This window comes from Bathycoccus prasinos (genome assembly GCF_002220235.1).
Source record: "Bathycoccus prasinos genomic : Chromosome_6".
NCBI classification, from domain to species: Eukaryota; Viridiplantae; Chlorophyta; class Mamiellophyceae; order Mamiellales; family Bathycoccaceae; genus Bathycoccus; species Bathycoccus prasinos.
Genome location: NC_024003.1, coordinates 696,861 through 722,183, shown reverse-complemented (window position 1 = coordinate 722,183; position 25,323 = coordinate 696,861). Strand labels below are relative to the sequence as shown.

General features: G+C 49.0%; 13 protein-coding genes across 13 annotated transcripts; 8 read left to right on the top strand and 5 right to left on the bottom strand.

Moving 5' to 3' along the window:
* Nucleotides 1–44: 44 nt before the first annotated feature.
* On the bottom strand, nucleotides 45–1,635 carry Bathy06g03840 (unknown protein; the record flags this gene model as incomplete). The annotated part of the gene is made up of 2 exons (XM_007512738.1): nucleotides 45–49; nucleotides 99–1,635. 2 exons carry the CDS (start codon nucleotides 1,633–1,635, stop codon nucleotides 45–47), a joined length of 1,542 nt encoding a protein of 513 aa, XP_007512800.1.
* Nucleotides 1,636–1,826: 191 nt separating this feature from the next.
* Bathy06g03830 (vacuolar protein sorting-associated protein 45) lies at nucleotides 1,827–3,821 on the top strand (the record flags this gene model as incomplete). Its single annotated transcript, XM_007512573.1, has 1 exon — nucleotides 1,827–3,821. The coding sequence occupies one exon, from the start codon at nucleotides 1,827–1,829 to the stop codon at nucleotides 3,819–3,821; it is 1,995 nt and encodes a 664-aa protein (XP_007512635.1).
* A 115-nt stretch (nucleotides 3,822–3,936) lies between these two features.
* On the top strand, nucleotides 3,937–7,131 carry Bathy06g03820 (predicted protein; the record flags this gene model as incomplete). Its single annotated transcript, XM_007512731.1, has 1 exon — nucleotides 3,937–7,131. The coding sequence occupies one exon, from the start codon at nucleotides 3,937–3,939 to the stop codon at nucleotides 7,129–7,131; it is 3,195 nt and encodes a 1,064-aa protein (XP_007512793.1).
* Nucleotides 7,132–7,345: 214 nt separating this feature from the next.
* On the top strand, nucleotides 7,346–8,284 carry Bathy06g03810 (the record flags this gene model as incomplete). The annotated part of the gene is made up of 1 exon (XM_007512474.1): nucleotides 7,346–8,284. The coding sequence occupies one exon, from the start codon at nucleotides 7,346–7,348 to the stop codon at nucleotides 8,282–8,284; it is 939 nt and encodes a 312-aa protein (XP_007512536.1).
* A 131-nt stretch (nucleotides 8,285–8,415) lies between these two features.
* On the top strand, nucleotides 8,416–11,415 carry Bathy06g03800 (predicted protein; the record flags this gene model as incomplete). Its single annotated transcript, XM_007512692.1, has 1 exon — nucleotides 8,416–11,415. One exon carries the CDS (start codon nucleotides 8,416–8,418, stop codon nucleotides 11,413–11,415), a length of 3,000 nt encoding a protein of 999 aa, XP_007512754.1.
* Nucleotides 11,416–11,475: 60 nt separating this feature from the next.
* Nucleotides 11,476–12,834, bottom strand: Bathy06g03790 (3-dehydroquinate synthase; the record flags this gene model as incomplete). Its single annotated transcript, XM_007512282.1, has 1 exon — nucleotides 11,476–12,834. The coding sequence occupies one exon, from the start codon at nucleotides 12,832–12,834 to the stop codon at nucleotides 11,476–11,478; it is 1,359 nt and encodes a 452-aa protein (XP_007512344.1).
* A 91-nt stretch (nucleotides 12,835–12,925) lies between these two features.
* Nucleotides 12,926–14,287, top strand: Bathy06g03780 (beta-galactoside alpha-2,6-sialyltransferase 2; the record flags this gene model as incomplete). Its single annotated transcript, XM_007512411.1, has 1 exon — nucleotides 12,926–14,287. One exon carries the CDS (start codon nucleotides 12,926–12,928, stop codon nucleotides 14,285–14,287), a length of 1,362 nt encoding a protein of 453 aa, XP_007512473.1.
* Nucleotides 14,288–14,918: 631 nt separating this feature from the next.
* Nucleotides 14,919–16,826, bottom strand: Bathy06g03770 (selenocysteine-specific elongation factor; the record flags this gene model as incomplete). Its single annotated transcript, XM_007512740.1, has 1 exon — nucleotides 14,919–16,826. The coding sequence occupies one exon, from the start codon at nucleotides 16,824–16,826 to the stop codon at nucleotides 14,919–14,921; it is 1,908 nt and encodes a 635-aa protein (XP_007512802.1).
* Nucleotides 16,827–17,595: 769 nt separating this feature from the next.
* Bathy06g03760 (fructose-1,6-bisphosphatase) lies at nucleotides 17,596–20,265 on the bottom strand (the record flags this gene model as incomplete). The annotated part of the gene is made up of 1 exon (XM_007512729.1): nucleotides 17,596–20,265. One exon carries the CDS (start codon nucleotides 20,263–20,265, stop codon nucleotides 17,596–17,598), a length of 2,670 nt encoding a protein of 889 aa, XP_007512791.1.
* Nucleotides 20,266–20,688: 423 nt separating this feature from the next.
* On the top strand, nucleotides 20,689–21,579 carry Bathy06g03750 (predicted protein; the record flags this gene model as incomplete). The annotated part of the gene is made up of 2 exons (XM_007512283.1): nucleotides 20,689–20,772; nucleotides 20,980–21,579. 2 exons carry the CDS (start codon nucleotides 20,689–20,691, stop codon nucleotides 21,577–21,579), a joined length of 684 nt encoding a protein of 227 aa, XP_007512345.1.
* A 366-nt stretch (nucleotides 21,580–21,945) lies between these two features.
* On the bottom strand, nucleotides 21,946–22,737 carry Bathy06g03740 (ATP-dependent Clp protease, proteolytic subunit ClpP; the record flags this gene model as incomplete). The annotated part of the gene is made up of 1 exon (XM_007512503.1): nucleotides 21,946–22,737. One exon carries the CDS (start codon nucleotides 22,735–22,737, stop codon nucleotides 21,946–21,948), a length of 792 nt encoding a protein of 263 aa, XP_007512565.1.
* Nucleotides 22,738–22,877: 140 nt separating this feature from the next.
* Bathy06g03730 (unknown protein) lies at nucleotides 22,878–23,552 on the top strand (the record flags this gene model as incomplete). Its single annotated transcript, XM_007512754.1, has 1 exon — nucleotides 22,878–23,552. The coding sequence occupies one exon, from the start codon at nucleotides 22,878–22,880 to the stop codon at nucleotides 23,550–23,552; it is 675 nt and encodes a 224-aa protein (XP_007512816.1).
* Nucleotides 23,553–23,961: 409 nt separating this feature from the next.
* Bathy06g03720 (thioredoxin) lies at nucleotides 23,962–25,203 on the top strand (the record flags this gene model as incomplete). The annotated part of the gene is made up of 1 exon (XM_007512582.1): nucleotides 23,962–25,203. The coding sequence occupies one exon, from the start codon at nucleotides 23,962–23,964 to the stop codon at nucleotides 25,201–25,203; it is 1,242 nt and encodes a 413-aa protein (XP_007512644.1).
* Between the last annotated feature and the right edge of the window lie 120 nt (nucleotides 25,204–25,323).

Genomic DNA, 25,323 nt, shown 5'->3' with positions numbered 1-25,323 from the left:
TTTTAGTTTTAGTTTTAGTAATTATTAGAATCCTAAGCGCTTGACTACTCTAAGTATTTCGCCTTCTAAAGCGTACGAATGGGTCGGGTTGTGGAAACTCTCCTTGTCCGCGAAGTAATGGTACGTCTTCATGCTGTTACCGCCCGAAAACCGTCCACCTCGTCCGAAACTGAATCCGTACGGGTCGACGATATCGCATCCAGAGGCGAGCGCGAGGAAGATAGCTAATATCCCCGTACTTGGCGTCGTTCCTCCGTGCATGATGACGTGCTTTTTGTCCTCGTGTTCTCTCTCTACTTCCTCCGGCGATTCGTTTTCGCGCATGACGATGATTCGAGTCTTCACCGCTCTAACCTTTTCGAGAAGCTTTCGGACGTCGGATTGGACTCTATCGCTCGCCATCCAAGGCGGATGTAATTCAACGCCACGTTTATGGCGGCGGAACTGTTTGGCGAGTGCATAAAACCTCTCCGCGCTTGCTCTCGTCGAGATGACCGTTTCATCCGTCTCCACCACCTCTCTCAGTTTCTCCCCGAGCGCGCTTTCTTGACCGTATTTCTCCGCCCACGCGTTGTTCAACACGCGAAAATCAGTTTTTGCACCAACTTTCTCTTCGTATCGACCGCCCACTGGTCCTTGGTTCACCCTAAAGACGACATCGTGCGAGTCGATTGTTTGTCCGATGTTGTTGATATCGTAATTGTTGTTGTTGTTATCCCCCTCCTCAACATCCTCGACGTCCTCTTCTCCCTCTCTTCTATCCTTTCCACTGATTGGCCCGTTTCCGACTACCGCGCACTCCTTCGTCCTCTTACCACCACCGTCTCTTTTTCGTCCTTTTCCTCGGAACTTATCCATCTTCTCCTCGTCGAGGCCTAACATCCGCAATTGCTCTCTGTCCCCGCTTAACGTTAAAATCGCCTTCTCCGCGTTCCGACTCCCGAACGCTCTGTTGCTCAAATTAATCGACGAAACAACCTCGTGATCTACGAACAACTTCTCGCTCTTTTTAAACCCATCTATGGTTTTCATCACCAACTCCTCGACGACTTTCTCGCACTCTCTCTCGCTCTCGCATTTCATCGCTTGGAGCGTTTTCAACACCGATTTCGCCCTCGCCTCTTCGCTCTCGATGTGATTTACGTATCCTCTCATTTCCGTCGAGTTCAACTCTCTCGGTTTCGATAACATTTTCCACTTCCCCGTGTTCGTATTTCTCGTTTTCATCTCGTCTTGTCGCATGATTTTCGTTTCGCTGTTGTATATCCGTCTTCGCTCGTACGTTAAAGCTTTCCTCTCTATTCTCGAAAATGTGCCGAATCCAAGCACGTTCACGTCTGCATCATCGTCATCCTTTCCGAATAACTCCTCGAAGGACGGTAACTCGTTCTTTATGAACTTCTTCTTCGCGTTCGTGCTTTTCATCATTTTCACTTCGTCCTTTATTCTTGCATCGTTGTTTATCTTCATCCTCGAGTACACTCCAATCACCCAAAGCGAGTAGAGGAGGACGAACCCGATGCACAACTTTGCGCCTTTTCTGCGGAGGATAAAGAGCCCTTTTTTCTTCCTCTTACTTCCCTTCCTCATCAACGAACCACCGTTCTCGACATCGCGTCGTTGTTTTCCAATCATCGCTCAGGAGGTCTGCGCGCACATCGTCTCGTCCTCGAGCGATTGAAATGAAATGAAGAATTTGATTTTGAATTTCCCCAAAGACACTTCATTCTGAAGCAGCGCTTCTACACTGAGAGTCTCTTTTAGTACCATTCGACTTTTGCTTCTCTGTTCGTGCTCTCCGAGAGAACGTCTCGCTCGCAACAAGAATGGACCACCACCACCCCTCATCTTTCACTCACGCGCATCATCGTCATCAAAACAGTGCGACGATATCGACGGAATCCGACGGAAATCTCGTCTCGAACATCTTTACCAATTACATCAAGAAAGCGCTGAAAGAAACAGGCCCGGGAATGAAATCGTTACTGGTGGACGACTTCGCGCTGGCGATGACGAGCAACGGGATGAACCAGACGGATATTTTAAAACGCGAAGTCTTCGCGGTGGAGCCTTTGATGATGACGAGCAATAAAAGTAAAAGTAAAAGTCTCGAGAAGGTGGTGGTGGTGCCTTCAAGAGAGGAGGAAAGTTTGCGGTTCGTGAAAGCGGTGTGCATTTTACGACCGACGAACGAGAACGTGAACGCGCTGTGCGAGAGACTACGCGGTGGTGGTAACGGTACGTCGACTTCGTCGTCGTACGGGGAGTTTCACGTGTTTTTTACCAACGCGATCGACGAGCGCAAACTTCGCGCGATTGCGAAAGCGGACGCGAGAGGAGGAGGAAACAAAGTGAAGCAGATTCAAGAGATTTTTTGCGACGTGATTGCGATGGACGAGTGCGCTTTCGTCATCGACTCGAGAGATTGTTTTAAAGAGGACGCGATGCGAGCGTTCGATCCGAACGGCGGGATGCGGAAGAGAGTCGGGAATAATAATAGTAGTTTTCAAAGAACCAACTACGAGTACGCTTTGATGTGTGACCCGAGTTGGGGGGTGAGGAATGGGACGCCGTTGATTGATAGGTGCGTAGAAGGTGTAACGAGTGTATGTTTAGCGTTGAAACGACCTCCAATGTTTCGATATTCTGCGAAGTCGAACATTGCGAGACGAATCGCCGAGGACGCGCAACGCGTCGCCTCGGAAAGAGAACCGGGATTGTTCGATTTCGGAAGGCGTAACGACGAAGGGTATTGCCACGTGCTGATTGTTGACCGATTCGACGATTGCGTGACGCCTTTGCTAACACAGTGGACGTACCAAGCCATGGTGCATGAGATATTCGGTATTTCGAGTTCGAACAGAGTGAGAGCGCCGGACGCGCAAAAATTAAGCAAGAAGCCGGAGGAGTTTATTCTCTCTTCCAGAGAAGATGCTTTTTTTAGAGATCACAAGTACGACGATTACGGCGACGTCGGCGCGGCGGTGAAGAAATATGTGGACGATTTTGCGAACGAAAGATCGAAAACGACCGCGAGTAAATCCACGGCTTCGGTCGACGACGTTGCGAAATTCGTCGAGCGCTTCCCGGAGTTTCGCCAAAAATCTGCCACGGTTGCGAAACACGTGCAATTAGTGCACACGTTGTCGAAAGTCATAAACGATAGGCAGTTGATGAAAGTGTCGGAAATCGAACAAGAGCTCGCGTGCGCGGGAACCTCGGTCAACGGATTAGAGAAACAAGTCGAAGAGATTGTCAACGACCCGTCCTTCGGAGAGTCCGAGAAAGTGCGATTGGTCGCGCTGTACTGCCTGAGACGCGAAACCGAAGCGCCACAAATATGTCAACATCTCATCCGCGTTCTTTCTAATCACGTCGGTGGAAAACGAATAGACGCTTTAGATTGTATGCTCCGGCGAGGCGGTGAGAACGCGCGCACGAGCGACTTGTTTGGAACGAAAACGATCGCCGCGCGAATGCGCACCTCGGTTTCCGCTTTAAAAGGAGCCGAGAATGTGTACACTCGACACGTTCCGTTGGTACGCTCGTTAGTCGCTCAGTGCGTCAACGGTAAACTCCCAGCTTCGGAGTACTCGCCAACGTGGGATGGTTTTACCCCGGAGTGCTCGAAAAAACCAGCGGAAATCATCGTCTTCATCGTCGGCGGCGCCACGTACGCCGAAGCTCGCGCCGTCGCCAAGTTCAACGCGAGCAAAGAATCCAACAATATTAAAGTCACCATAGGTGGGTACAGCATGCTCCACCAATCTAGATTCATCGAAAACTTAGCCAACGTGTTCGACGAAGAGAGAGGACCGTAGAAAAGTATTACCGTAGAAGTGTATTATAGAAGTATTCTTAAAATCTCACATTTTAAACTCCTTTTCCTCCGCACAACGACGCCTCTGACGACGACTTTTTAGTAAAAGAAAAGAAATGCGCCGCTCGCCGTCCGGGGCGACGTTGCTCGATTTCGACGGCGCCGCCATCGACAAAACTCGGAAATCTTTGAATACTACTGCCACGACTGAGAAACACGCGACGAAAGCGTCTGAATCGTCGTCCTCTCCGGCGCATACCGATGGGGAAAAACGTCCTCCGTCGTCGTCGGCATTAAAACCTTCGACGACTCGCGTTACGAATAACGCTGCTTCTACGACTCAGAATGCGACGACGACCGCGAATACTACAAACGTTGGACAACAGCAACAACAACAAGCGGCACCGTCGATATCGCTCCCTCGACAGCGAGGGGACGCGGTGAAACATTTCGCGTTGGATTTAGGCGGGAGTTTGATTAAGCTGGTGTATTTTAGCGCGAACAGCGATACCAACGCGATGAATGGAGAGGATGGAAGTCAGCAACAGACGAAAGAAGCGTCCTCTAAAACGACGACGGCGACGCTCGGAGGCCGATTACACTTCCGCCGATTCCCGTCGTCCAGTTTAAAGGAGTGTTTGGATTTCATCGAGCGGAAGAAGTTACACTACAGCGGCGGCTTCGGGCAACACAAATCGGAAATCAAAGCGACTGGTGGCGGGTCGTTCAAGCATCAGCGGACGTTTCGAGACGCGCTCGGGATCGAGTTGCAAAAGGAGGACGAGATGGCGTGTGCGGTGAGAGGGGCGAATTTTTTGTTGAAGACGATTCGGGACGAGGCGTTTACGTTTGAGAACGATACGAAGACGTTTGTGGATACGAATTTTAACGTCAACAATTTTAACTCGACGGCGACGACGACAGGTGGTGCGAGTGGTAGTATTAGTGGTAGTATTAGTGGTGGTGGTGGCATCGGCGGCGGCGGCGTGGAAAGTCATAGTTATAGCGCTAGTAGTAGTAATAGTAGTAGCAACAATTTGTTCCCGTATTTGCTCGTGAATATCGGCTCTGGGGTGTCGATTATTAAAGTCACCGAGACTGGACACGAACGGATATCCGGGTCGAACATTGGCGGTGGGACCTTTTGGGGTTTGTGTCGTTTGTTAACCGGGATGAGAGATTACGACGAGATGTTAAAGTGTTCGCAAAACGCGGATTCTGCGCGAGTGGATATGCTCGTCGGGGATATCTACGGTCGAGATTACGCTAAAGTTGGTCTATCCTCCGACGTTATCGCGAGTTCGTTTGGTAGAGTCGTCATGGAGGAAGGTGATTTGAGCGATTATAGCAAAGCGGATATTACTTTATCTTTGCTCAGAATGATTTCGTATAACATCGCGCATTTGGCGACGATGAACGCTAAAGCGCACGGTTTGCAGAGAATATTTTTTGGCGGGTACTTTATTCGTGGCCACGCGTACACGATGAATACGATTTCTTTCGCGGTGAACTTTTGGAGTAAAGGCGAAACGAAAGCGATGTTTTTAAGGCACGAAGGTTTTTTAGGCGCGCTCGGAGCGTTTTTGAGCGACACGACGGCAAAAGAAAAGCTCGGGGCGGCGGAAACGAGAGGATCGTGGATCGAGAAGTTTATCAAGTACTCCACGAAAGCCGCGAGCGAAGAGAACAACAACGGTAAGAGTGGAGGAGGTAAATCGTCATCGCCGCCACTGTCGAGTCTACGAAGATCGAACAGTTACACGTCGTCGGGCGAGAACGTTTTAGCCGTTGCAACGGCTGCTTTACACATAGAAACGGATGGAAGCGGCGCTGACTCTAACGCACGCGCGTACTCTTTAGACGGCGGCGGCGCGCCGAGAGATTCACTTTCAGGTTTAGCGAGAGAACAACCCGCGCCGAGACACAATAGTTTCTCGCATCAAAGTCGACATCGACGTGGATATTCGAATTTATCGAGCCACTTGGGCGTGCGTGCGCCGCCGAACGACTTTGACGTTGGCGTTTTGCACTACGCGCCGTTGTTAGAACCGTACCCGTTGTTACAAAACCCGGAATCGTACGTGCCGGATACGTTTGATTTGCAAGCAAAAACGACAATCAGCGCCGAAGATCGCGAGTACTGGCTGATGGTGTTGAAATCGCTCACCGCGGGCGTCGCGGAACGCGCGAGAGATTCAGAACTCGAAAACCACGACGAAGAAGAGCACGAAAAATCGAGCGCGCGCGCTTCGTTGGACGAGCACCACGCGTTCGTGAACTACGACGCGTACGATTTCGAGTCCAACAACAACTACCGCAAGAAAACGCCCTCGGAACGCGCGGAACAGTTTCGAAACGCGTACGATTCGTTGCTCGACCGGTTGCTCAAAGACCCGTTTGGATGCGGCAAAATCTCTCTTTCCTCTTTGTTCGAAGCGAGAGAAGAGTGTTTACGAGACTGTGGGTTTGCCGACGCTTACGCGGACGTAAAACAACGTGAAAACGATGCCGCTTTAGTCGTTTTACCCGAACTCCTCGAAGAGCTCGAGCAAATGGAAGATGAAAGTCAACGCTTGATTCAAATTGTCGAAGGCGTACTCGCCGGAAACGTCTTCGATTGGGGGTCGCAAGCGTGCGTAGATTTGTACAACAACGGCACCATCCTCGACATTTACAAAGCGGCGAGAAAAAACGCGACGCGGTTGTCATGGAAAATTGACGGTTTCGAAGAGTTTGCAAAGAAGTTATCCTCAAACGACGGCTACAAGAAAGCGCACATCTTTGTCGACAACAGCGGCGCGGATATCGTCCTCGGCGTCCTTCCGTTTGTCGTCGAACTCTTACGACGAGGCACGGAAGTCGTTCTCGTCGCGAACGCCTTACCCGCGCTCAACGACGTCACCGCGGACGAATTATCCTCCTTGCTTGATCGCGCCGCGGAAACGTGCGGTGGCATACTCAAATCCGCGTTATACTTTGACGAAGATGAAAAAGAAGAAGCGCCGAGAGAAGAAGAACGCGCGACGGCAAAACTCTCCGTCGTTTCCTCTGGTAACGGCGGTCCTTGCATCGACCTTCGCCGCGCCAGTCGCGAACTCATCGAAGCTTCCGAAAACGTCGACCTCGTCGTCCTCGAAGGTATGGGTCGAGCCGTGCACACGAATTACAACGCCGAATTCGTTTGCGACTCGCTCAAATTAGCCATGATTAAAAACGCTCGCTTAGCCGAGCGCTTGTGTCGAGGCGAAATGTTCGATTGCGTCGTTCGCTTCGACGACCCAAAGAAGAAGAAGGAAATAAAGTATATGTAATAACGTAAACAATAAAAACATCATGTATCATCATTATCATCATCATCGCCTTTCAAAAGGTTGGTGTGTTAATAATGTCGTCTATTAATATATCAAAAACGCCATTTTTTCTTCTTTGACGAAAAACAAATCGTTATAACACATTTAATTAAAAAGACTTTCGAGAAGGAAGAAGAAAAAGAAGAGGAGAAGTTGGTGTCGCGAGACAAACGTCATGTCTTCTGGAGTGATAACAACGAGAGCGCAGAAAAGACGAATGGGGGAGAGAGATGTGTGGGATTTGATCGTGAATGACGATGATATTTGTTTCCAACATATTCTTCCGAGATTGAATTCGAATGATGTGAAATTCTTGTACGAGGTGAATGGTGAAACGAGAAAGTTGATTAAGAGATCAACTCGCGCGGGTGATTTGAAGAAGAAGTTTAAGGTCGACGAGATGTCGTCGGTATCGACTTTGGAAGTTGCGTGGGAGCATAAATCGTTGTTGCCGAGTGACTGGAGCGATGCTGAAACAAAGTTCTGCTGGCAAGTTGCTGGAACGAATAAACTCGAGTTGCTCAAGTGGGCGCGAGAGGAGAAAAAGTGTAAGTGGAATGAAGGGACGATTAATAGGGCCGCAGAACAAGGTAATCTGGAAATGGTCAAGTATTGCGTTGCAAATGAGTGTCCTATCAGTACGTTGACGTGTGCAAAGGCTGCCGGAGACGGTCATCTCGAGGTACTCAAATACTTACGTGAAGAAGCGAAAGCGCCTTGGGGTCCGGAAACTGCCGCTTGGGCGGCTAAAAATGGTCATCTCTACATACTCGAATATCTTGTTGAGCGTGAGTTTCAATTTGACGAAGGCGCGTGTCAGTTGGCGGCCAAAAACGGCCACTTAGACTGTTTGAAGTACTTGCACGAAACCGCCAAAGCGCCTTGGAACTATTGGGCCGTACGAGGAGCGCACAACAAAAACCACACCGAGTGTGTACAATACCTCCTCGACAACGACTGCCCGTTACCAGATGGTTGGTCGTACGAAGACGGAGAGTTATACTCTTCTGAGGAAGAGGAAGGAGATTACGTCGACTGGGAAGAAGTCATGGAATACTGGGCCGACCCGGAAGACTGGGACGAATTCATGGAACACTGGGCCCACGGGATGTGAGTAAACATCATCCTTTTTTTTTTCGCTTGCTTTTTTTTAATAAACACACGCCACTTTTTCAGCGGCTGCTGCTCTCTCGACTCTTACACAAAAGCACACTACGTGTTGCATACGACGTGAGAATACTAATAATGCCGTCTGCGCGACGAAATCGAGATAATACTAAGAATAAGAACAACAACAACAACAACAACTCGAAGAAGTTAACGAAGAAGACGAGCGGTGGTGGTCGTGATAATGGTTCAAAGAAGACGACGGAAACGAATTCCGGGAACACCATTGGCGGCGGAATCAACATCGAAAAGAGGAATGAGAAGATGAAAGAAAATGATTCAGAAAACGAGGACGAGGATTCAGACGACGCGTACGACGATTTACCGAAGGACTTCACGGACGAAGAAATCGACGAGGACGAAGCGTTCGCAGAGGAGGACAAAGAGATGTATCGAGGGATGCGGTTTTACGACGAAAAGAGAAAGGAAGAAAAAGAAGAAGAAGAAGAGGACGAAGACGACGACGGGTATGGCGAGCTGATTGCGAGAGCCATGCAGACGAATAAGACGACGACGAGCAAAAATTCACAATCGGAGGACGGCGATAATGCTGCTGCTCCCGTTAAAAGAAGCGAAATAGTACCACCGTCCGTAACCGCCGTCGCGAAGAAGAGGAAAGTGCGAGGCGTGAACGATGCGTTGGACGAGGAGGAGCGAGTCGATTTAGATTCCGAGGACGACGAGGAAACGAGAGCGTTGGACGACGACGAGAAGGACGATAAGCGGAAGAAGATGTTGGACGATATTTTAGGCGAAAACAGACGAGAGAGGAGGTTGGAACAACCCAAACCCGGTTCGGTGACAGAGTACGAGAAAGAGGGCGAGTATAACGCGCCGGTGGATTTGAACGGAGAAACGTTGACGTTAGAGGATGCGATTGCGGCGTTGACCAGAGCGAAACGATCCACCGGGGAGATAGCCAACGATGAAGATGAGGGCGACGACGGCGACGACGACGACGACGACACCAAGCCTAGAAAAGAAGAACATTTAAGCGGCGCATCGTTACGTGCGCTTCGGCGAATCTCTGGTAAAGAAGCTACGCAACAGCCCGCGAGGAAATCGGTGACGGAAAAAATGACCCGCGCCGCGGCGTACGACATGAACAAAGAGGATCTCGGCAAATGGCAACCCATCGTCCAAGAAAACAGAAAGAAAGAAACGCTCACGTTCGACCCGTCCTCGAAGAAAATGATCAACAGGAAAGATACTTTAGGTGCTTTGAGAGACGACTTTGAGCCAAGAACTGAGATGGAGAAAGAAATTGCCGCCATTTTGAAGGATGAAGCGGAGGCAGCTGACGAAGAACAAATCGCGAAAACCGAAGAACTGGCTTTATCGAAGATGGATCCGGAAGAAGCGAAAGCGAGACGCGCGCGATTGGCAAAAATGAAAGCTTTGATGTTTTATCACGAACAAAAAGCAGCGCGGTTAAAGAAAATCAAATCTAAAGACTATCATCGACGCGAGAAGAGAGCGAATAAGCTCAAGGCGAAAAAGAACGGCGAGCTGATGGGAGACGGCGGCGACGACGACGATCTCGGTTTGACGATGGACGATGACGATCTCGATGAAAACGGATTAGATAGCGAAGGTCGAACGGCTGAAGAGCGACGAGAATACTTTCGCGTGCGCGAGCGCGTGTTGTTAAAACATCGCAACACGTCCAGATGGGCGAAAAGAGCGATAAAAAAAGGCATCGCGCATTTGCCGGGTACGAGAGAAGCCATGGCCGAACAACATCGGTTGGCGCAACAGTTGAAGCAGAAAGTGTACGCGCCCGGAGATGAAACCTCCGACGACGACGGCACGAACAACAGTTCAGAGAGTGAGTCCGATTCTGAAGATGAAGATCCAGAGCAAAGGCGCAAACGCGCGAAGCAAAAAGCGTTGGACGCTTTGTACCAAGCCAACGGCGGGGACGAGGATATGCCGGAAGGATTATCGAAAGGTGTTTTTGCGTTACCATTTATGAAGCGAGCGCAGGAGAAAAAGAAGATGGAAACAGCTGAAGCGGCTAAAGCGATCTTAGAGGAGATGCAGCGGGAAGATGACGGAGACGGTTCCGGCGACGGCTCTGACGACGACGATGATTTGAACATCGTCGACGAGAAGGACGCGCAGGAGTGGCAAGCGATTGCCGAAAAAGCTGGCGCGGCGACTATGAAGAAGAAGAGCAGAACTGAGAAACAGTCCGAGCAACAACAGAAAGAAGTGGAGAAGAAAAAAGCAGCGGCACCGGTACCAGCGAAAACGGTACCAATTTCGAAATCTGCGAGAGCTCTTCGCGAACGCGCCGCGCTGCGCAACAGACCTCCAGCGCGATTTGAAAAGTTTGAACCCGTGCTAATGGAAGACGACGAAGATGAAAAGAAGAGAAAGGCTGCCGCGATGAAAAAAGCTGAGCTGTATGCAGAACCGCGTCACATCGCCGAAAAGGCAGAGAAGGAGAAGCAAAAGAAAAAAGCCATCGCCAACGGAACGTACGTTGAAGAAGAAGGCGGCGATATAAACGACGACGCGAATGACTTTCCAACTACCGCTGCGACTGAATTAGACGACCAAAAATCGTTAGTTTCGCGCGCATTTGCCGGTGATGACGTCGAAGAGGCGTTCAAAAAGGAGAAACTTAAAGACATCGAAGAGGAACTTCCGGACGTGGAAAGGCCAACTTTACTCCCGGGATGGGGCGCCTGGGAAGGAGAGCGCAAAAGCACGCCAAAATGGATCATCGACCAGAACAAAAAAGCCGACGCCATTCGCGAAAAGGCGTTGAAATCTAGAAAAGATGCCAAACTGAAGCGCGTTATCATCTCGGAAAGGTACGATAAGAAAGCCGCGGCGTATAACGTCGAGCAGCTTCCTCGCGGCTACGATTCCAAAGCCGTCTACGAAGGCAGCATGCGAACGCCCCTTGGAGCAGACGTCAACACGGATAAACAGTTCAGAAAATTGACGAAACCGAAAATCTTGAAACCGTCCGGGGCGGTTATTGCGCCAATTAAGTTCCCCAGAAACGCGAGACCGCCAACCAATGACGACGAGTCTTCAAAGAAGAAGCGCAGAACGAAGCTTTAAATACATGTGTACATTTTACTAGACTAGAACAACACGCGTGACTATTCCTAACTGACAAAACTACCGCTCGCACCACGTGTCTTCATCTATGGCAATTCCCGTGTGCCTCGCTTGCTTACCGATTTTAATCAATACCTCGTCGCCTTTTCTCAAAGCCGCGACCGATTTCGCCTCGCCTTTATTGTTACAAATCAATCGAACCGTTTCAGCGTTTTGAAGTAAACACGAATACGTTTCGCCATCTTTTTCGGCTTCGACGAGAACCATGCTTCTCCTTTCAATTTTCACGCGTCCAACCGTCGCTTCTTCGGTTTCGCCTTCCGCGTTCACCCTTAAAACAACCTCGCCGGCTTTCAATTCCGATAAGTACCCCGTTCGTCCGTCGGGCATCTGCACGTACGAATGCACAGCCCCTGCGTTTACTCGAAACGGTCTCGAATTGACGTACCCTTCTCCGCTGATGCATTCCGAGTGTACCAAAAACAAACCGTTGGCGAAATTTCCCACGAGCAAACCCTCGCCGGGTTTAAAATTTGTCGAACAATCCACGCAAGCTCGATCACCCGTGCCGCAATTCTTCACGTTCGTCACCTTCGCGACTTCCAGTCGCTCGTTCTCTCGTCCTCTTTTCTTTATTTTATCCACCACTTTGCTGAATAATCGCACCTCCTTCACGTCGTCCGTTTTCAAAACCACCCCGTTCACTCCAGTTTCCAACGCTTCCAACTGTTCCAACGCCTCCTCGCTCGTCTTCACGCACGCGATGAACTCGACTTCACCTCCTCGTTCCGCACTCGCGGCGACTAAATTTTCCGCGGGAATAATCGACCAATCGTTCTCCGAAACATCCACCACGACGACGCCGGTTCGCTTCGCCGCCAGCGACACGTCCTCTGGATTTGTAATCGTCACGATCGACGCGATTGTTTCGCCGCTCGAAAATTCCACCAACGATCCTCCTCCCCCGTTTGCATTGGTGTTTTCTTCTTCTCGTCGAAACCATCGCAGCATCGATGTCTTTGTTTTTCCTCCGTCAAAATTTTCACCGCTTGTTCGAGCAGCATCAGCTCCCACATCCGGATGTGTCGTGAATTTCATAAACTTATCAAGCATCGCTTCATCGCTGACGATGAACGCAGACGCGCATCCCGACTCCAACGCGGCTAAGATGCACTCTTTCGATGTAGTTTCCATCCAAAATGTCTTTCCCTCTTCTTTCGATGATGATGATGATGATGATGTTGATGTTGATGATTTTGCTTCTTTCCCCGTGGGGTGATGACTCAGTCCCCTACCAATCGTGCAGCTCTTCTTGCTCCGCGACGATGATGAAAAGGGCAACATTTTCATTTTCTTCTTCATCAAGGAACACGCGCAATAACAACAACGAGGGGTTTTGAGAGCGCTCATCGTCGTCATCTTTCTTTCTGTTTATATCTTATGAGAGTCTTTTTGTGTTGAATTCTTTCGCCACTTTTTCCCCAACGCGTATTCTATCTGCTTTGTTGAGATGCGGAAAGGCAGACTCTCCTCCTCTGCTTCCTCCTCTTCTTCGTCGTCGAAAAGGCAGAGGAGGAGGACGATCGAGAACGTCGTGCTCCGAATCCTCATCGTCGCCGTGCTCGCGAGCATCGTTCTGTCGCATAAAAAACATTCGAAGATACAGTTGATGGATGTTGAAGATGATGAAATGATGAGGACGAGAAGTAATGACGACGAGAACGCGATATTGGAGGATTTAGAGATTGGAGAGTACCAAGACATGGAGATGAACGAAATGTTTGGAATTAACGGGAGTAGTAGTAGCAGAGGAGATGAGACGAACCAAGAAAAGAAGACAAAGAAGGTGAATGTGGATGTGAACGATTTTGGAGAGGAAGAGGAAGACAAAGGAGGAGGACGAGATGGACCGTTGATACAAAATCCAACCTCGATGACGAACGTAGCCTTGCAGATAACAAAATCACCGTTTAATTACAAAGTAGAAGATTTGTTTTTAACGGTAGAGAATCACAGACGGTTACAACCGAAAGATCGGATACGGTTTCCGTCGAAAAATTTACCGGCTTCGGCGCCGTACGGAGGAGGGGATTCCAACGAGAATAACGATCCGTCGATGAAGTTTTACCGGACGTGCGCCGTCGTTTTAAATTCAGGCGTTTTGACGACGTTTGGGGACAGGAAACAAGGCGAGCGCATCGATAATCACGACGCGGTTTTTAGAGTGAACCAAGCGCCGACGAAATATTTCGAACGGTTCGCCGGGAAGAAGACGACGTTGAGGGTGTTGAATAGAAAGTGGACGCAGATTTTTAATCAGAAGATGGGGAAAGGGTTTCTGTTTGCCGATACTGCCGGGGCGTCGTATGTGGTAACGAGAGCGCGAACGACAGAGTTTGAGCATTTAGCCGCGACGGTGAGAAAAGAAAGAGACGGCGACGTTAAGGTGTTTAGCATGGCGCACGGCGTGGCCACGAGAGCGCGATGGACGTTAAGGGCGTTTCGAGAAGGACTGCTTAAGTTACGTCCGAGCAAGCGGAAAAAGTTTCGAGACTTGTCGACTGGTGTATCACCGAGTAGTGGGTTCATTGCGATTTACATCGCGAGACACTTATGCGGGAAGGTTGCGGTGTACGGTATGTCCTTGGAACGGTCTTGGGAAGGAGACACGTTGAGAGCACCGTATCACTATTTTACCACCATGGATGGACGACACTCGGTGATGGATTCGATTCAGTTGCGCGCGCATGAAAGCCACGCGTTTGATTTAGAAGGAGAGTTGGTGAAGACGTGGTCCGAAGCCGGAATTTTAAGATTGTGCGATCCCGCCATCAAGCGCGAGCGGCAGTGCCAGGTGTACGAGGACGATTGACGCGGTTGAAATTGGATAGGAAAGAGCATAATTAAGCGAGTAGTGCGCGGATTTAGTGAATGCCTAATGTATGTATCGTGGTGTATGTAGTAGTAGCAAGTTGTAGTTGTATATAAATAGTTATCGCAGACATTAAAGTGCAAATTGAAAACCCCTTCCTTCTCTCTCTCACTTGGTCTGGTTTTTGTTATTCCCGTTAGATATAAAGCGAATCAACGAATATCGTTTCGGCGGCGTCTTCACAGCGTTCGATTCCAAGTCATTGTCCGTGGATTCATCGTCGTGCACGTCGTATTCGTGCTTGTACCCTATCGTTCCCGACGACGAGGACGTGTCATCGTCTAAACGAGAAGTTTTTGGAGAAATCACGGCTATTTGATACCCGCAACACGACGCGAATGAAAACAGAACGATTAAACCAATCAAGCCTACGGGTATGGCCACGAAAACAATTATCATGACGATTTGTTCCGGAGTGATCTCTCTCGTTTCCATTTTGTTCTTTCTTTTGAATGATGAGAGAATACGAGCGCTTAAGTTCTGATGTTACAGTTCTGATCTTACAGTTGTGATGTTTTTCGTCGTTTTTTAAAAAAAAGCGTTTCCGCTTTCTCCTTCATAAAAATAATATCTACAAACCAGTTTGATCCATGATTCTCTTCTCGCTCTTGTCGTAGACGAATCGTTTGAATCGCATGGTAATCTTGCGACTCGTTTTTGCGTTGCTGATATCGATTTCCTTCTCGAAGTAGACTTTGAACTTACCGGTCTTTCCGAAAGAGCCTTCGATGCGACCTCTCGCGCCGCCGGCGCTCGAGTCCATCCAAACCAACATGTTTCGGAAACTGGACAAATCGGATTCTTTTTTGAACATGCCTTTACAAACGCACGTGCGATTGTCGCTTTCTGCACGTTCGATTGTACCTTTGCGTGATTTTACGGAGAAAAGACGTAAGTTTTCTTCGGCGAAATTTGGTGATTTGGAGGTGTCGGCGCAGGAGAGCGTTTTGCCAAAAAACGCCAGTCGACACACGTTGGAACCTTCTGGAACGTCGAGTTTTGAGGCTATGTAAAGTGCATTTTCAGGAGCAGTGACGGGCTTCTCAAATTCCAGGTAGCAGTACTTGGCGAACACGTTCGCGGTGTCCTCGTCTTCTTCATCTTCGTTTTGATTCTCAGAGTCGTTGTTCTTTTCGTCTTCCGCCGCGACTGTTTCTTTCTTCACGACTTCGCTCACGTGGAGCAACTCGTTCGCTAACGCGTACTCTCGTTGACGATCAAATTCCTGCTTTTTATTGTTTCCGCCGGTATCGCCATTACTCAACGAGAGCGTCCCTACTGCACCTGCGAGCGTTTCACTAGTCAAGGCGGCGCTAATGCTACTACTACTACTACCGCTACTACTATTCGCGTCGCCGAAGAAAATCGCCTTGGCCATGACCGTTTGATGTCCAACTGTGACGTGAAACTTTGCTTTCGATTTCACTTCACTTTTATGCAAACGAATCTTCTCGCAACTTACGATTGCCCGGTCAAACGTCGGGACCGTTTTCGGTGAAGATACTAAGAACCTTTCTAATCCTTCCGGATCTAAACCGGCCACGCACATCCCTACGCGGTCGCCTCTGGCGCACCTATCCGTCGACTCTCGAAATATCTGCATAGATTTCACTTTTTTCTCTTCTTTCAGATGCGGAATTTCCACGAAATCGCCTACTTTACACGACCCGTTCAAAACGGTACCGGTGAGCACCGTGCCTTGCCCTTTCACCGCGAAACAATGGTCCACGGCGAAGAGAAAATTTGATGCAGAAGTCGACGACAAAGTCGTCGCCTTACTCTCCAACTCCTCGAATCTTTCCTTAGGCACGCGTTCCCCTAAAATCTTCACTAAACTTTCCAACCCAATCGGTTTCGCCTCGGTCTCTTTCGACCCAACGTCTTGATCGTTCCCTCCCCCCGGCCTGGCGCTCGTCGCCACGAAATCGAGACTCGCGAATTTCGATTTCGACAACGCCATCCGTATCTTCTTCTCCACTTGCACTATTTTCGCCTTCCTCTTCTCCTCGTCCTCTATCGAGTCTATTTTATTCAAGCACACGATCAATTTCTTCACCGCAATCTCCCCGACGACGACGCACTCCGCCGTTTGCGTTTGGATGCCTTTGTTCACATCCACGACTAAAATCATGCAATCGATAATACTCGCGCCCCCGAGGACGGTTTTAATCAGCGACGCGTGCCCGGGACAGTCCACCATCGTGTAACACACGTCCACTTCGACCGTTTCTTTACCATCTCTCGTTAAAATCTCTCGTCTGTTCACGAATGAACTGAACCCTAAGTCGAGCGTAATCCCACGCAGTTTCGATTGCGGGTTTTTATCCAACGAGGCGGTTGAAAACGACGTCGAAAGCGCTCGCGCTAAGGAGGTTTTCCCGGAGTCCACGTGGCCTAATATCCCGACCGAGACGTTTATTCGTTTCCGTCTCTTCGTTTTTTCCTCGTCTGAGGGTGGGTGTCGATCGGAGGACGACATTTAGTATTCTCGAACAACACCGCGTTCTTAGTAGGTACGAGAATGGGGGGGGAAAGAAGTGTGGTTTTCTGTGAAACGTTTTTTCGTTTTGTGGTAAAATCGCGCATGTGTTGTCTCTCTTTTATTACGTCTCGGAGTATATACTACGCGCGTTCTCTCTCTCTCTCTCTCTCTCTCACTCTCTCGTCGCGATCATCGCGCAGCGCAGACACCAACGCGGAGGACGCAAAAACGCATAATCTCACGCGCTTCTTCTCTCTTTCTCTCTCTTTTAAAGTTTTGTTTCTCTTCCGTTTTTCTTTCGTTTATAGATACAAAAACGAGAGACTCTTTTAAGCAGCAGAGGAGTGTTGCGCACAGAATTTGGACCCTTCTTGAGCTGGACGCTTGCACTGTTCGCCTTTTGTAACGACACCCAAACGGAGAGAAGAGGGATGAAGGAGAATCGTCAGTTTAGCGCAAAAATAGAGGCGCGAAAGTGCGCGCGCGCGCGCTCGGTTGGTGAGAGAGTTTTGTATCTCCCTAAAGTGTGAAACCTCCTCGGGAAAACAAACGCGCTTTTACGGCGCGCCTTCCCTCGGACAAAACTCAACGTTCTCTCGAGCGCTGGCGCGCGCGTGTATTCTTACCTTTCTTTGTTGATGCTTGACATTGCGGCCCGTCGCCTTTTTGGTGCGCTGGTTCTTGTAACATGATGCTTTTTAGAGTGTGTGTGTTGTGTGTGTGTTTGTTGATATTTTTTACTCGAGTGGAAAATAATGATGTCATATTAAATCTTATACCCGCCACCTTCGGTTTGTTTCACGTTTTCATACTTTTCAATCTCGGCGATATCTTCGCTAGATCCCGCGAAGAGCGGCGTTTTTTCGTGAAAGTCAGCAGGGAGAATGTCTAATATGTCTCGTTCGCCGTCGGAAGCGCGGCCTCCGCAGGCTTTCGCGACAAACGCGAGCGGGTTGCACTCGTACACGACGCGTAAGTGAGAGCGAGGGTTTCCGCACCACCCGCCTTCTTGTATCGTTCGATGGAAATCAGCCGTGAGCGCGCAGATGTATCGCGCGGAGTATTTCTTCCCGCTTTCGCCGTCGCCCCGGCGCACGTCGTCGATGTATTTTTTCAAACCGGAAGGCCAATCGGGTTCTCTGGCATCGTTCAAGGAGTAGACTTGACCGCGTTCCGGAATAGTTATTTTGTCTTTGACGAGTTTAAACTCTTTCGTTTTCTCGTCGAGACAAAACTCGCAGGCGTTCGCGTTTGGTCCAGGGACGCAGACGAAGGATGTTGCTTTGCCGTAATGCGCGTATCCGGCGGCGATAAGTTCTCGTCCTGGTTTCAAAACGACGTCTTCGAGCTTTTCGTTGTTTTTGAATTGATAAATACCAAAAATGGAACCGACGGGAATGTTGATATCGGCGTTGCGCGATCCGTCCAAAGGGTCGGCGACGACGACAAACGACGCGCCGAAATCGATAAAATCATCCTCGGCCGCCCCGCTTTTGGCCATTTTCTCGCTTCGTTCTTCGCTAAAATACGCCTTTACGACGCTTCTCTCGTTATTGTGTAAGCGTTCGATCAAATGTTTCTCAAAAACGTCGTCACAAAACACGTCCAGTTTCTTTTGCACGTCTCCGGATTCGTTTGTTTCCCCGGTGTAGCCTCTTTCCGACGGTGATAGTGTCGGCTGCGCGGCTACTCGTTCCGAGATTTCCGCGCAGGCGTTGGCTATGGCCACTAGCACTTTTTGCAGCTCGTGCGAATCCGCGAACGGATCTGCTTGATTCACGACCGCATCCGCCACCGCAGTTTGTTGCACCGGATGTCTCACAAACTGAACGACGCCGTATACACCGCATGTCATCCAATCCTTCCTCGCCTTCCTCGCGCTCTCGCACTTTTCTTTCGGCATGCCGCAACCTAACTCGCTTTTCAAACTTCGCAACGCAACCACTGGCGACGGAAAGTACGCAACGACGTCCTCAAACGCATCTTTTGAGTGATCAAAAAGTCTATCTCCGAGTAGTCGACGGTAATTCGCGTCGCCTTTGATTATCGTTAAACCGGTATCGTTGAGCTCTGAACTCAACGACGCTCTCGCGAGTGCCGGCAAATTCCAAAACGGCTGCGGCTGACACCACGCAAAATCGGGTTCAACCACCCACCGACCGCTCAACAGGTGGCTTTTCCATCGCGACGCCATCTTTCTTCGCGCCTCGACATCTTTACTTTTTTCCCTACCCTCTTCACTAGCTTTATCGCTTTTGTTACTTTTACCACTACTACTACTGCTGCCGCTGCTGCTGCTGCTATTACTACTACTCGACGACGCAGACTCTAAAAAATCCACGTGTTCCCAAACGTCCTCGACGGTCGCGTCCGAAACGAACGTCGGGTGCGCTTTAACTCGCAACACAACTCTGTCGCACACCGCCGTCAACGCGTCCGCCAACGCCAAATCACACACTAACTCGAATCCCGCGTTGTCTACGACTAAAGACACCGATTTACCCTTCAACTCCCCGCTCGCTAAATACGCGCACAGCGCCTTTGAATCGTCCGTTAAGAGCGCGTTCTTGTTCTTTTTATCCTCGTCTTCCCCATCGCTTCCGCCGCTCGCGTACTCTCCCGCCGTCTTCTCCGCGTCCTCCGCCGCCCAAATGCTCAAATCCGCTCGATTTCCCCACAAAGAGACGAAAACCATGCTCCTCAAATCCGCCTCTTTCCTCGCGTCGAACGATTTCAACTTCTTCGCCAAATTCACCGCCGGTTTCAAACTCGCCTCCAACCCTCTCCTCTTATCCTTCTTAAACGGATCTTTACCAAAGTTTTCGCTCTTCGCGTCGAAATACCCGATCGCGCTCAACACTCTGCGATAAAAGTAAAACTCCGCGTCCAACCACGGGATACTTTGCCATCTCGTTTTACTTTGCACGTGTTCCCGCATGAGCGCTTTCCACGTCTCCACGTCTTCGCCTCCATCTTCCTCCACGTACGTGACTTTTTCGTTCTTCTCTAGCTCCCATTGCAGCTTTCGTAATTTCTTACACGCTGATGAAGACGCGTCTTTTAAGATATCCTTCGCGTTGTCCTTGAAGACTCTTTCCAGAATATCTTCGTGCAACCGTCTCGAGACGGTATCAAACGCCCACGTCCCTTCGACGTTGGAGAAAATCTTTCGCGGTAAAAACGGTTTGTCCTCTCGAAACAACGGTTTGTGTTTGCATCGCAACGTTTCTTGGTCTTGTCTTTGAATCGTCGTCGTGAGCGCATCGTCGTCATCAAATTCGTCGTCTTCATCATCTCTCTTGCGCATCCTCGTCATCTTCATCATCTTCATTCGTTTCTTCTTAATAATACTACTCTTCTTCTTGAATAATGGTAAAAAAGTAGTATCCCGCCGAAACAACAAAGTATTATTGCTACCACTTACTGGAACACTCATTCCAGTTGAGAAAGAAGACGAAGAAATGTGCATAAATAAACTGCGCGTGATGTGTTTGACGTAGAAAACACCGATGTTTTTTCTCTCTTCAAGTTGGAGGGAACAAAAGAGACAAAAATCTGTTTAGGGTTTTTTCACGATAGGGTTTAGGTAAAAACAACGAGAGAGAAAAGAAGGGAAAACTTTACTCCTGTTCACACCCCCCACAAAAGGGGAGAGAGAAAAAACACCGCTCTGAAACTCGAGAGAAGCTTCTTTCTCCGCGAAGAACAGCGACAGCAACGCACTTCTCTCTGCTGCGATTGGTGCTTGTCGTGCGTTCCTTTTTTCTCGCGCAAAAACAGAGAGCGTTTTAGTTGTTTGTTGGTTCCAAAAAATCAGATTTCGTCTGACCCAACAACCCCCCCTAGAAAGAAAAGAAGAATGGAACACCTCTCGTCCGCGACGGTGAACGCCATCGTGAAACAGATTAAAGATTTACAGAAGAATCCCGCGGAAGGAATCACGGTACGTTTTTTAGTTCTCTCTTTATTCTTGTTCTCGTATAGTATTGATCGTTTCGTCGTCGTTTACGGCGGGGGCGGTTAGAGATGATGGGATTTCGGTTTCTTTTCCCCTTTTTACTGAAAGGCGTGGTGTTTTCGCGCTCAAAACTTACGTGTAACGGATTTCTCTCTCTCTTTCCTCTTGCACCGACATGCAAAAAAACAACAGGTAAAACTGACAGAATCGAACGTACAAGACGTGTACGCGGAAATTCGAGGTCCAGAGAACACGCCCTTTGAAAATGGCGTGTTTAAGATGAAGTTGGTGCTTCCCGCAGATTACCCGACGTCGGCGCCGAAAGGGTACTTTTTGACGAAAATTTTCCACCCGAACATACGACAACCGTCCGGGGAGATTTGCGTGAACACGTTGAAACGAGATTGGAAGCCAGATTTAGGTTTGCGGCACGTTTTGATGGTCATTCGGTGCTTGATGATTGAACCGTTTCCAGAGAGCGCGTTGAACGAGGAGGCGGCGAGGATGTTGTTGGAGGAGTACGACGAGTACTTTGCCCGGGCGAAGATGTTTACGAAAGTTCACGCGGCGAAAGTGGAAGAGGGGAGCGGTGCGGCGACGGCAACGGCAACGACCGCGAAGAAGAAAGGCAACGTGCTGGATGCGAAGGATGGAAACTCGTTGTCGGAATCCGGGAAGGAAAACGGTAGCAGCGGCAAGGAAGGGAAAGAGGCATCCGCCGGTGGCGAAAACGCAAACGTCGTCAAGAAAGCAAAGAAGGTGGATAAGAAGAAGAGTTTGAGACGTTTATGATTCTTTAAGAGAGAGACTTCGAAGAGAACATAATACGACAATAATAATAACAACAACAAGAGCGCATTCAAAATGATACGAACACATAGTCGAGCGATACTAATAAATTTTCTTGTTTTCCGTTGTGAAAAATACAACTACGAAACGACTCTAAAAATCGCGCTTTATCCACTATTTCTGTTATGACGTTAAAATCATCTTACTGTATATGTATCTTATTTAGTATTAACAAATTCTATTTCATTTCCTACGTACACGAAAGATATCGCGAGAGGAGGAAGAAAGATATCAAAAACTCCGTCGAGCTCTCGTCGCTACCTCCTCTTCCCATCTCTCTCTCTCTCTCTCTCCTCAATCTTTTTTTTCTTACTTATTCCCCCAGCTGACGTACTCAGCCTTGGTCTTCTTAAAGTCAGCCATTTCGCCTTCAATCTTCAACCCAGCGTCGTCACCACCAATAACCTCGTCAATCAACCCGTAATTCTTCGCCTCCAGCGGCGACATGTATCGATCTCGATCCGTATCCACGTCAATCTTCTCCACCGGCTGCCCGGAGTGAAACGCCATCAACTGGTTCAATCGTCCTTTATGAAACATCATCTCCTTCGCTTGAATCTCGATATCCACCGCTTGACCACTCGCACCACCCAACGGTTGATGAATCATAATTCTCGCGTTCGGCATGGACAATCTCTTCCCTTTCTCTCCCGCGGTTAACAAAAACGCCCCCATACTCGCCGCCAACCCCATGCACACCGTCCCGACCGGCGCCTGCACAAACTGCATGGCATCATAAATCCCCATCCCAGCCGTGACTGACCCACCGGGCGAGTTAATAAACAATTTGATTGGCTTCGTCGGGTCTTGTTGGTTCAGCAAAAGCAACTGAGAAATAATCGCGTCCGCGATGAAGTCGTCCACTTGGTTCCCCAGCATGACGATTCTTTGCCTCAGGAGCATTTGAAACGGATCGCCAGCTTCGGATCGCGGGACGACCATATTCGCCTGCGTTTCCGAGCGAATTATACCGGACGCGGACGAAAACATCTCGTACCCGGACGCGTCCACGATGGAACCTCCCGGAGGGACGTACAATTCATCATCCGCAAAAGCGTTTGATGATTTCACCGCGATCGTCTGTCGGGGTTTCGTCGTCATTGAAAATTTTGTTAATGTTTCTCGTTTAGACGACGACGAGGACGAGGACGACGGAGCGCATCGACTCGTTAAAACGGCGGAAGCTATAGAAGTAGTCATACTCTTTTCGGTAATTTAATTGCGTTGTTGTTGTTGTAAAGATGACGTTCTGTCCCGACGACCAAACAAACCCTTCTTTACGTGTTGTTTTTTTGTGCGGGAAAATTTCTTTCTCTGAAGGCAAAGAGATAAAAAAGGCGTTTAAGGTTTTAGGGCAAGTGGGAAAAACAGATCACACATGCGACATTCTCTTTTGCGAGTGGTGTTTGGTGTTTTGTATTTGGGGCGTTTGTGGTGGTTTTTGGCACAAGCCTCACTCAGCGATGATGCTAAGAGAATGCATTGTGGGTTATGACTCTCTGCCGCGATTGGATGTGTTTTGCGGTGGACTCGTGATTACAAAACTTCAGGAACGTTCTGAGCTGAAATTAGATACAAAACTTTTCCTCGCGTCGTATGCTTCCAAGCATATGTGTAAGGTGCGCGACTTCGTGCCATTTTTCTTTCGTCTCTTTCTTCGCGCGCGAAAGGCGATGATGGTGAAAACAAATACAAGCAAGTCTGATAATGTCATGATTATCTCTGTCTTCCTGAGCCTAAGAAGACGGAGAAAGAGTTTTGTTTTTTCCGTCGCGTATTTTTCTTCTCTCTTTCTCTCTCTCTCTCTCTCTCTCTCTTTCTCTTTGACGTCGGTGCGCATGAAAGAAATCGACATTGATACAGGCGATGATGCGAAACAATGTTCCCATACATTTTATGAGACAAATGTGATCTGAAATATCGAGCTGAGCCTAGCAAGCGCATCTTTCACGGGCTATCTTAGAAGGCGATGGTTTTAGACCAAACTCTCTCTCTTCTCTCTCGTCGAGCGCGGCTCGCGTATCTTTGAGTTTTAACTGTGCGTTCAGATCCACGCTCGATCGAACGCGCAGAAGAACACGAAAACATGCGATGATGTTTAAAGGTGAAAAGACTCTGAATATGCATTGATTACACTATTTATCTGAGCCTGAGGTGAAAAGAAGCGCGCGTGCGCTCGTCGACGAAGACGAGAGAGAAAGAATAGAGAGAGAAGAAGCTTCATAAATTTCAGCACATTTTATACTTTAAAACGAACAAGAACACACACACAAACGCGCACATTTACCCACACCCCCCGTCGACAGTAACAGCGACACCACTATCATGTTGGAAGGAGAGAACGAAGAGGAGCAAAAAAAAGCGGCCGAGCACGCGCGTCTCAAGGGAAACGATTTCTACAAGCGACGGAAATACCACGACGCGATAAACAGTTACTGCGATTCCATAAACACACACCCGACGTCTTCCGCGCTTTCGAACCTTGCAATCGCTTTATCCGGCGCTGGACCAACGCAGAATCGATTGAACGTCATCCGGTGTTTACTTCTCAGCGTCTCGCTGGAACCAGAGCGCGTGAAAGCGGTGGAGAAATTGAACACGGAATTGACTTTGAGTGGAGATATCGAAGCGGCGTCGCGGATGGCGAGCGGGGAGATGATGATTAGGATGGACGGGTTTACGCCGAAAAGAGTGCGCGAGTGCTTTCAAAAGATGGAGAAGGAAAGTGTGTTCCCGAAGAAGTGCGAGGAGAACTTGAAAGATTTGAGCGCGAGTTTGAGACAAGTGTTTATAGGGAAGGAAACCGGGAACGGGTGCTTTCGCGCGGGCGATTTCGAGGACGCCAAGAACGCGTACACGGCCGGGATAAACGCGGCGACGGCGGAGTATTCCCAAGTTATGGATACTGGTATGAGCGAGAAGAAGGCGAGGGTCGTAACCCCTGGTGTATCCATTTTGCTTTGCAATCGCTCGCTGATGAAATCTAAACTTGGTGATTACCAAGGCGCGTTGGACGACGCGAACGAAGCCATTCGAGCGGTATTGGATGGGGACGTGAATTACGTCAAAGCGCTTTTGCGCAAAGCAGATGCTTTGAAGAAACAAGAAAAATTCAGCGACGCGTTTGAGGCTTATTTCTTATGCTGGACTCGATTGCCGGGCGATGCAAACATCGCCAACGAGCTCAACGAGTGCGTCGAGAAATCGGAAAGACCGAACAAAAAAAGCTTCAAAGCAATCGCCGGGCCGAGAGCATGTTCAGATATGAACGAATACAACGCTTTGATTCAAAATCACGAGTTAGTGCTCGTCGATTTTCACGCGAAGTGGTGCGGTCCGTGCAAACAAATTGCCCCGGCGTACGCGGCCATGAATTTAAACAAGTACCGCAGCGTTCTATTTCTAAAGGTGGACGTCGACGAAGCGCAAGATATCGCGGCGCGAGAAGCAGTTCAAGCCATGCCAACTTTTGTTCTCTACAGATACGGTATGAAAATGGACGTGATGCGAGGAGCAGACGTGAATTCGTTAGACAGACTGGTCAGCCGTTGGACTCAAACGATTTAGTAAAAATAGGAGCAGTAACAGTAGGTAGTAGTTTAATAAAAGGAAAAAAATATTATAGTCACATAGTAATTTTAATACACAATTCGCTAAAAGCGAGACAGAATATATCCGTGGATTGAA